Here is a 10,650-nt window from a genome sequence, read left to right as displayed (position 1 = left end):
GCACCACAGTTAATTGATCTGCTCCAGGTATTGAGGGATTAAGGACTGAGCCAGCCCTACCAGAGGGGGAATTTCAGATTCCACATGTCCTAGAAACACAGGGAACAAGTCCCTCCAAAAGCCACTCCTAGGAACACCCACAGCTATCAGTAACATCCAAGCACATGACAGGCGCCCTTCATCCCACAGCAGCTGCCATGTGCTATGGCCCACTGCCTTGCAGGGGAGTAAATTTAGCCTTGAAAAAGGATGGCTCAGGCTATCTGTTCAGATATGTTTTCCTGGCTCCTAGCCCACTCCTTGCATAGTAGCAGCAAGACAGTGATACCTATCTTTGAGAGTTGGGGTACCAGGACATCCGTGTGACATCTTTAGGAACAAGGGATCTGCAGTCATTCACTGAGCTCTCCCAGTCAGCAAACCCAACATAAACATCACTTCTGGCCATGGTATTTGGATCCAGATCTGGCCCGTTTCAGTCTTGGGAGAGAACATGTTCCTGAGGGGTACACGTGGAACAGTTATTCAAAAGCAATATCATAATACCTTTCATTTTACTCATGTCATTACTTCTCCTACCTTGGTGTATTTGAGCACAGTCTTGCTCCTGCTGAACTTCCTTGGTGTCTACAGTTTTGCTCTTTTTTTTCCCCCTCCCTATTCTGAGCAGGCAGAAGGAGGAACAGTGGTGCTGATAAGCAGGTGGAGGTTGTAAAGGGGAGGAAAGATTGAAGGAATTTTTGTTCATCCTAAACTATTTTTTTTCATTTCTTCTAAAATAATGAATTTAATGTTATATGTTGCCTTAGATTTTTGACAGATTGGAGGAAAAGAGCCTATATGCTACACTAGGCATTTTTGGCAGATATGCAGGAAAGCTATCAAGATCAGCAGCTAACCCACAAAGCTTAATCTCCAGCCAAAAGCTTAATCCAACAGAAACCAAACATCTGCCCTTCTTGAGCATGCTGGGATGGAGACAGCAGCCTTGGCTTCTGGGGCTGCCCCAGAATTGTTCCTCTCCTGTCTGTCTGGCTGCAGAGCAGAGCACGTGTACTCACTTTGTGGATTAGGTAAGAGACGGTGATGTGGAGTGGCAGATGCCAGGCTCTCAGAAAAGCAGCCACAAAATCCCAGAATGAACCATGCATAAATAGAGTACAATAACAGTACCTCTCCCTTGCCCTGTAAAACCTTATGCTATTTCTGTCTTTCCTCTCCAAGAGTCTCTTTTCATATACAACAAATCCAGTCCATTATCCCAGAAAAAAAGAAAAAAAGAGTGTTCATGCTGCTTTTCTTTGCAGTATCTCATTTCTGACCTCTGCTGCTTTTTTTTTTACTATTCTAGTCCTTATCATACAGAATGGGAAGCCCAAAGATTTTTCTTCACATCTGACGTTCATTCATTCTCACCACTTCTTTATCTCCCCATGAGATTAAAAGCAGGGAGAAAGAAACAGCAATAGTATTGTGGCCCATATTTTTATACCCAAAAGCCTGATTCTGTTCTTAGTCTCATTTTATCCTTGTGTAACTATTCATTTCACCGATGTAGTTCTGGATCCTTCCAATGTAAGATGGAAGTAGGGTGATAATTTAAAGCGTATTCATTTCAAATACAAAATCAAGAATTAACAACAAGTTAATTAACAAACAAGTCTCATGCTCCTCTGCCCTTTCTCTAGTCCTGATGACTGATGTATATTCCTGAGCTTATAATTCAAGCCAGATATATGAAAAGTGACCACAGATTTAGAGTGACTCAAGTTTTACCAGTCTGGGACATCTCTACCCTGATTTTCAGAAGGCTCCAGTTAAAATCATGGCAACTGTGTACCAGTAAAATGGCTAAGAATTGTCATTATCCAAGGTAAAAAAGTCCACATAGAATTAATTTAATTTCTACTTTCCTCTGTAAATTCTTCTGTAATTATCCTTTAAGAAGTCTCTCATATCTGTTCCTCAGCACTGGTGAGACTCAGTATATCAGGTCCCTAGGTCCCTGGTTTGATCAAGTCTGCCAAGTTCCTCAAAGGAAATAGGTGAGAGTGAGTGGCAAGGCATGAAGATGTCTCACTCCTTCAGGGCTAAGCAGAAAACTGTAAAGCACAAAGATGCTGAGAGGAGAAACTTACATCGGATTCCTCTGCCCAGGTTTGGCGGTTCTCTTCCATGCCACTCAGTCACCTTTGGAAGAAGTTCAGCAACATCTGAAGAGGATGGGAAAGCTAGCACCATGCATACATTTGGAGCAGTCCCAGTCCCGTCTAGTCCCAGCAAAGGGATCTCATTGGTGGCATTTAAAATGAGTACAGTTAAAAGCACGCAAGAAACAAAACCAGACTGAAATGATTCATGGAATGAAGCACGGAATGCATCCTTTCCCTTGCTGGTTTTTGTGCTTGTTGTTTGAAATAAGATCTATATTAGGCTCAGTTCAGCTATCAGAGTTATCAGAGTTTTTAGTCTGTAACAGTGCAAAAGTGAAGGCTTCTCTTCCAAAAGCCAAAGCACTTTCACTACAATTGCTGATTTGGTATACGCTCCTTGGGCAGTGATCTGAACAAATATGTTCACACTGCTTTTTTTTTTTGCTTTTTTTTTTTTTTTTTTTTTTTTTGACATCGTAGATGAATATTTTTTTCTTTTTCTTCCTTTTTTTTTTCTTTTTTTTTTTTTTTTCATGGGCACCATTGTATTTGGCAGCTACACAAAGATGAGTGTCTGGAAGTTGATTTTCTCTGCTGCTGTTCTCAGCAAAAGCTCCTTCCTCTGCAGTGCCCACCTGCTGCTGTTTGTTATTGCCACTGCAGATCTCTGTGGAAGGAGTGAGGGTCAACCTGAAAGGAACATATGTCCTAACGGAGCCACGAAAGCTCTGCAGGTACTAATTGCAGTGTTGTCTGATTCTCTGTGTACAAGGGGTACATGGTGCCATTTCTCTGCTCATCCCTATGAAATGGTTGGATCATCTCAGTCTAATTGCTGCTACTCAATGAAGACTGGATGCTGTGAAGGATCACAGGGTGACTTGCTGGATGCACACATCTACAGAGAAGTGAACCGATCAAAGGAGAACCACTGAACCACTAAACACTACTGAATATCCTTCTGTATCTGGTCACTGTGAAACAAGTCTGCTTCATAGGACATAAACCCTATGTTCAAGTTTCTGAGTAATAGGAAATGTTGCACTTTTCTGTGGCTTAGCAGAAAAAAGCTACAGTGGACACCAAAGGATTACCTTGGTTTTCTCTGTGCAATGCTCCTAAAGCTCTACTGCTGCAATATTTGTCATTTCTTAGCAATTCAGGGAAGGATGCAGGAAATGTTGTGGTATGAACAGCAAGGTTGGTAACTGCAGACATTGCAATTGCAGCAAGCCTAGTTCTTCAGTACATGGAACTTCAAGACAAGACAGTAAAAGGGGTGATGATAAGGCAGAGATAAAAGGGAGGATTGTCTTATGTAGGATAAATTGGGTTTAGCTATAAAGATAGCAACAACTTCACCTGGATTATTATTCTGCTGCTTTGTTAGTTCGTAGATTTCTCATCCAATTTAAAAGGGAAATGTGAAAAGCCCAAAGACTTGAATGAATCCTGCTGTCCCTTAAACCAGAAAATGCTAAATGAAGTAGGAAGCTGATCTTGGAGAGCAATCTGCTTAGATGAGTACAATCTAAAAGTGGAATAATCCCTGAGGTCTCTCATTTTGCTTGCTATAATTTGGGCAGAAAGCAATCACGTGTGAATTTTTCAGAGCTATAATGCGCAGGTGGTTCTGTCCTTCTGCCTGCAGTGGCAGTGAAGGTGGCCGTTCTGCTGTTCAGCAAAAGGGTGGGAGGTACAGAAGCTCTTTCAAAAACTCTACATTGCTGCTGAATATTTCTGAAACTGTTTTAGGATGATGGATAATTCTGAATACTTCCTCACAGCAGCATCTATGAAGAGGTAGAAATTGGAGAAATGTCTTCTGATTGTCTTGAGAGATAAGCTTCTTTTTCCTGTGTGTAAATGCGTATGGTTGGACAAGTCCTCACTAATACCTGAGGAGGATTCATTATAACTGGTTTTAATCCTTCCTGAGGCAGGAGGAAAAAGGTTAATTGCCTGGTGAGAGGCATTTAACTGGACTACAGACTGCTCAGAGCAATGGGGGAGGGAGGAATGGTCAGAATGGTCAGAATGGTCAGAATGAGAAGATGGGCTGATGTTTCACAGCTCTATTGTTCTTAGTCTGCTTATTATAGCCACTGATAACAGCAAGGTTGTGCTGAGCAGTTTGTAGAAACAATAGAAGGATGTTTTCCTTTCCCTCTGCTCCATCTCTGCAGCATATGCAGCTGGGAAAGTCTCAAGTGAGGTGAGGTGGCTTTGATAAAACTTTGCCAAAGTGTGTGTGGAAAACGAAGTGTTTTTAATCAGGGTGTGCCTCCTTGTGATATCACTTCAGTTCTCTCTTTTGAGATGAGGAGAACACCAAAGAGTTGGAAGTAAATCTCCATCTCCTTCAGGGAGACAGTAATGGACAGAATATTTCATTGGCGGTTCCTCTCTATGTCATTATTGAGAAACCTCTTGGGACATTAATATCGGGAAAGAGTGAGATGGTCTCATAACTGCTTTCCAGTCTCAAGAGCACATTAGTTGCTTTTAAGAATGTGCTAGGCATTAAGTAGATATCACCAAGAAATAAGAATACATTAGATTAATTAGGCACTATTCAGCAAACGTAAGGTAGGGAATTGCTCTGAATGTCTGAATTATTGCTGTGAGTCAGAGCTCTCACTGTATTCTCATGCACTGTACTTTGGTAGGGAGCTGTTTTCCTTTCACACAGGTAGTAGAGCACTGCCACTGCAGTTTTAAAGGAGCAACTGATAGTTGGAAAACTGTAATTAATCTGAAGAATATAGTCAATATCAGCAGGCTGATGCTGTTTTAGAAGTTAAGTGAGTAATGTGAAACTTTCCAGCACACAAAACTATTGTCTGAAGTTACTTATAAAAGTCTGTCTTAGGTTAGCATAAAGATGACTTTTTTTTTTTTTTTTTTTTATTCTTTTTGAGGAAGGAAATATTTTGCCATTATCTTTTGGATTCTGGAGCATAGCAGAATTGCTTAACTCCTGAGAATTTATTTGGATAAGGATTGATAAGCATTTCTTTTCATTCTGTGTCCTTCAAATCAGGTTCTTGCCCCCTTTATTTAATTGTAATTTTATTGTTATTGCTGTGTTTGTTGATAGACCACTCTGGTTCTATGAATTTAATAGTTGCTGCTGTTACACTTTCCCTTTCTGTAACATTCTTAGTCCACCGCTGCCAATTTAGTGGACCATCTTAAATCAATGTGGTGAGGCTCAGTCTTACAAAGTAATCATCTTCTCTTAGCTTTTTTAATCCCTTCTTATTATGAGTTCCAGGGGCTGCTAAAGGCTTAGACTGGAGCTGTGCCACAACCAGCACATAATTCTGTTGGGCCAGCAGTGCTCACTGTGTTTGCAGTCTAAATAGGTAAAACCAAAAATGAAAAAGAAAACAGATACCCTATCATTACAGAACTTGACCAAGGTCACAGAGCAGAGGCAGAGCTGTTAGTCGAGTGCCCCAATTCCCCAGTGACCAGCGATGCCCCTGTCAAACACGAGCGTGATGGTCACTGCTCTGTTGCTGCTTGGGAGCTTTGATACATGTAGGTGCATACTTGTCTGAGTATCCTCAGGATGTGTAAGACTGAATTTCTCAAGTCCGATGGAGAAGACAACGCATGATTATTTCCCAGTAAATCTGGAGGTGTAGCAGAGCAGTCAAGAGTGGAACAGCCATGACTCCACTGAGAAACATGACACAAAGAACTCACAAGAGAGAAAACAGGGTGCCTGGGTTTTGCTTACAGATCCTCCAGAGGAGCTATATGGCGAGATGTGTTCTGGTTTAATACAGATATCTGTTTTTGTGGAAGATAGGAAGGAATCTGTAGCCCTTGTGGTAAATGGAAAGACCTGCTCCAACTGAGGGAGAACATCACCAAGGCAGTGTTACTTTTTCTTCCATCTCTGATATAGAGTTTGAGGGTCCCGATGGCATTAGTAACAAGCTGTAAATAAAGACCGTAGCAGAGTTATGCTGCAGTCACGGCCCCTCTTTCCACAGAAACGAACACGCAGCCACAGCCAGCCTTTCTTCTAGCACGCTTTTTTTATGCTGAATTGCGACTTCCCGTTTGGAAGCCAATTTTTACAGAGAGTGTCCAGCAGGAGGAGCTCTTTCTCCATTTCGCTTCTCCGCGCTCAGCCCGCTGCTCCCCGTACCCCGCGTTGCTTTGTGGGCTCTGCACTTCCCTGGGCGGTGAATCCAGAGGATCCGTCCAGGGTACGAACGAAACACCGATTCTAGGGAATCTCTGCTACTACCGCTACCGGGCGCACAGCCCACGGGCCTCTACCCCAGCACTACCAGTCCCGACATGCCCCGCGCGCCGCCGGCCGTCAGGGCTGCGCGCCATCGCCGGGAGCGCAACCAATGGCGCGCGCGGGCCTCGCCGGGCGGCTCCGCCTCAGCGCGGCGGCCGCGGAGGGACTTTGAAAAGTTGCGAGCCGGGGCCCGGCGCTGTCGGACGCCCCACGGTTGTGGTGTGGTTGCGTGCCGGCGCGGCTCGCTCCCGGCAGGGCCGAGCCTCTGGTTGCCGCTGGAGCTCGGATGTCGGAGGGCGTAAAGCCGCGTTCGGGCTCCAGATGAGGCGGTAGTTTCAGGCTCTCCTGCGGCACCCGTGTCGTTCGGTGTAAGTCCGTACCGCTCCGTATGCATTGTGGGTGTTTCTCCCGGCCCGGGCGCCATCTGCGTGGCCGCCTGTTGCCCTCAAGCGGGGGCTGCGATGCACGGCTGGGTGCGGCCGTCCCTGTAAGGGCTGTTAGCGGGGCTCCCCCGGCACCCGGCCTTCCGCCTCTGCTCCGAAGGGGGCTGTGGAGGGCGGGCGCCTTGTCTCCATCTCGCGAACGAGCGAAGGTCTGCGCGTCTGCAAGGATGTAGGCGGTGTAGGCTGCTTAGAAAGCTTTTGGTTTCGCGTGAACTTCTGTGTGAACGAGTAGTAGGAATATCGCCTAATAAATACGTGTAGGATGTACTTGAAAGCCTGCTGGCGGGGTTGAGTGCAACCACGTGTGGCTCTGCTAGCAGGATGGTACAACTCTCCCCACAGAAAATGCACACGGCTGGGGGTCAGGGAGGCTTCACAGAGCAAACACAATCGCATAAGTTAGTCCTAAGGCTCATCCAAACTAAGCTACTCTTTAAAAAGAAGTCTCAAAACAATAAATAAACCTGAAGTGGCTTGTCTACATCACAATACCTCATTCCAGTGATGTGGGTTGTTTTGTTGTTTTTTTTTTTCTTCGCTGTTTTTAATTCAGTAATATTTGCATTGTAGTTCCAGTGTTCACAAACTTAGCTTTGACCTCTAATTTCTTTTATGCCATTGGTTAAGTAGAAGAGCCCCCTTTTAAGCAGAATTTTCTATAAACTTACCTAGAAGGTTATGAAATGGCTCTGAACAGTTTGTCTGTCTTGAATCTTGCATGCTAAAGCATGTTTCCAAACCTCTGGTTATTCTTTTGCCTCCATCCTGCATCCTTCCCATCCTTTGACATCTCTGTTGCATACCTGGTCACCACAAGTGTGTTGTATTTTAGCAGTTCTAGGTCTAAGTAAATCCTGTCATTATTGTTCAATTTTAGCACCTTGGGAGAATCTTCTTTCCTTCCGGTGCCATTTAGCACAAGGAGTTCCTTTTCAACTCACTGCTGAGTGGTTTTGGGCTTGCTTCTTGCTCAGAAGCCCATGTCATACAAGCAAGCACTGTGGTTTCTTTGTTCTTATTGCTGTGATCTCCTAATGATCAAATATTAGGAGATGTAATTAAACAGAACTGTTTTCTGTGTGGTAAGATTATTTTCTTGTGACTTAGGCTTTCTATACACGTATATCTTCTTTCCTACTCTTTAGTAAGGAAAGGGTGTAATTGTTTGCACAGGCGTGTTCCAAGCAGCCTTCAAAAACTGTTTTATTTGCCTTGTAGACCAAGTGAGTATGGCTGCTAAGAAGCTGAGAAGAGCAAATTTGTCTCAGGAGCTGTGTGAAAGACTAAGCCGCTATCAGATCACTACCTGCCAGGTGAAAGGGTTACTCTATGGCTTTGGATTACTTTTATTTTATTGAATTTCTATGTTTAATTTACATGAAGCTATACCATCTAATAAAATTTCTGGCTCAGTCTGCTTACCTTGTAAAAATGTTGCTTTAAGATGACGGATAGCTAAGGCATTTAAATGTTGGATATACTTAGTATCTTTCCTTCTGGAAAAAAAAAAAAAAAAAAAGATTATTTTAAGAGAGGTGTGTAGCTACTTCCCGTATGAAGTCAGCCTGCATGATCCCTCTGCAAAAACACATGTACATTACATAATCTAGCATCTATGAATGTGTTATGAAGCTATTCTATCAGTTATGGGTTGATTCATCAATAAACTCAGAAGTTGTTGTGTATGTTTCTTTAAAGAGAGGAGAGACTCTGTGCATTTCAACAGCATGTATAGTAGATGCAAGATCTATTCCTAGAATTGCAACCTAAAAAATGCAATGCAATTTGAATGTTTTTTGGGTAGACACCTCTGTGGGGGGGGAAAAAGATGATAACTCAGTAGAACTTCATCACGGTACTTACATTTTTAGTTTATGCTGTGTCTTTTAAAATATAAATACAATTTCTTCTGTGATAACCTGATGATCTTTGAGGTCCCTTCCAACCCAAACCGTTCTATGACTGTCTTATTGGCATAAGAGATGGGTAAAAGAGGTATGAGAAAACACTACATAACGTGGCACAGTTGGTAAATCTGGCCTTTGGAACGTATCCTAGTAATGTATAAATTGTATTAGTTTAGTCCTTAGTCTTGATCTCCCGGTTAAGCTCTCTGAACTGTTTTATCTTCTTTCAGGACTTCTTATGTCTTTCACTCTTGGAGCTAATGAAAGTGACAGGACAGAGCTACAGAAATGTGCAGAAGCTTCTTCGGAAGGTCAGCCTCGCTTGTGCTCCCAAAATGCAGACAGTAAGTATGCTTGTGTTGGTTATATTTTTAACTTTTTGTTTGAGAAAAAGCTAAACAGTTTTGCTTGTGTATTTATCAGAGAGTGGGGTAATCTAGCTTTGTGGTGTCTCAGTTTGATTGTATAATGAGATAATAGTTTTATGTCTAAATTTAGATCCATGAGTGACTTCAGTTTGAGATGGCAGCTTCTATTAGACATTTCAGCTTAAGGAGATTGTTTAGTCTTACAGAATTGGCCCTGAGTCCCATAGGGTAGTTTACCATTCTCTCTTACATTCCAGTGTATAAAAATTGCTTCATTTAAAGGAAGCATTTACTAATGGAAGCATGGAATAAGAATCACTGAATGAAGTCTTAGAGTCTGTGTTATTCAGGAAAATGAGACTGGAAGATTGTTTCCGTGGTTAATGTAGAAAAGAAAAAAAAATACACATATATGTATATATATAGCTTTGCAAATCCTCCTTCATCAGTGTCTATATTCACTCTTGAGTGCTTCAGAACATAAACTCTTAATGAGGTAAAATGTATTATTTGTTTTGGCATGTTCTGTGTCTTGAAAGCTATATTATTGTATTTGTCTTTAACAGAATAACAGCATGTATGGAAGATTTTGGAGAATTATCTAATGTGCTCACTCATAGAATAAGGAAAAAAACTGTAGTATGAGGAAGGAGAGAACTGTATAAAATTCAAGCTGTTCTACTCTGCTGGTAGAACTAGCTGAGAATTCTTCGGATGAACGTTGTAGAAGAATTGCTCACTCATTACTCAACAAGTGCGGACTAAAACATCTATGATTCAGTGGCATGGTGGTTTGTTGATGATTCCTGTGGAGATGCACCACAGTGCACTGTATTTCTAGCTGGCTGATGACATCATTGGGTTAAAATTGATGCTAGTATTTCTCTTGCGGATAGAGAACCCTCTTGGAATTTTAGGGGCCCAAAGCAAGCCTCACAGAATAGGAGTACTTTTGAAACATTGTTACAAAACTTAATGTTTAATGTTGTGGTGAATGAGGCACAAGAAACAAACTTACTCTGTGAATTGTAAATAAGATATAAGTCTAAAGAAGGCTAATGGGATGGGGTAGGGAGGAGAGGACACTGTAACTGAAAATTGGAATGGTTAGCTTACTTGCAAGTACTGAATCAATCTAGGCTGATGAAAGCAAATGTGAGAATTTCACAGCCTGAACCACTGATTGAGCACCTGAGGATAGGACCTGTAGCCCTGGGAGCACAGGTGAAGGCAATTCAGCTGTGACTAGAAGGGGTGGAACCTGGTTGCACCTCTCTTAGACTCCGTTTAGGGGCTGAGTGCCACTTGGGTAAGGATCTCTTTCTGGAGATCTCTCCTCTGTGGAGTCTTTCCTGTGAACCTATATCTTTGGATACAGGTGAGCATTCCTTCTCTGTTTGTTCCTTTTCCCATTTTCGTCATGATAATTTTTCCAGCTGTAACACCATCAAAAAAAGCATCTTATAACCTGTGCTTTTTTTATTGTTGCTTTTTTTTTTTTTTTTTTTTTTT

At 42.4% G+C, this 10,650-nt stretch overlaps 1 protein-coding gene across 5 annotated transcripts in view; it reads left to right on the top strand.

Annotated features, from left to right (window-relative positions):
• Positions 1-6,635: 6,635 nt before the first annotated feature.
• The window catches only part of RAD51B (RAD51 paralog B), a 345,434-nt gene continuing 341,419 nt past the window's right edge, over positions 6,636-10,650 (top strand). For 2 of the 5 annotated variants that reach the window (XM_042814071.1, XM_042814073.1), the window contains exons 1-3: positions 6,636-6,788; positions 8,082-8,176; positions 9,001-9,114. In XM_042814071.1, the coding sequence (XP_042670005.1) occupies positions 8,093-8,176; positions 9,001-9,114 (198 nt within the window). In that variant the 5' untranslated portion in view covers positions 6,636-6,788; positions 8,082-8,092. Of the gene's footprint in view, positions 6,793-6,888; positions 6,908-8,081; positions 8,177-9,000; positions 9,115-10,650 lie in introns of those variants that run through there. The other 3 variants (XM_042814068.1, XM_042814069.1, XM_042814070.1) reach the window with 3 other exon arrangements.

Source organism: Centrocercus urophasianus, unplaced genomic scaffold (assembly GCF_019232065.1).
Source record: "Centrocercus urophasianus isolate 14NV4802_14NV808 unplaced genomic scaffold, USGS_Curo_1.0 seq_14, whole genome shotgun sequence".
Taxonomy (NCBI): Eukaryota; Metazoa; Chordata; class Aves; order Galliformes; family Phasianidae; genus Centrocercus; species Centrocercus urophasianus.
The sequence above is the reverse complement of the archived record's forward strand: the minus strand, read 5'-3'. Positions and strand labels throughout refer to the sequence as shown.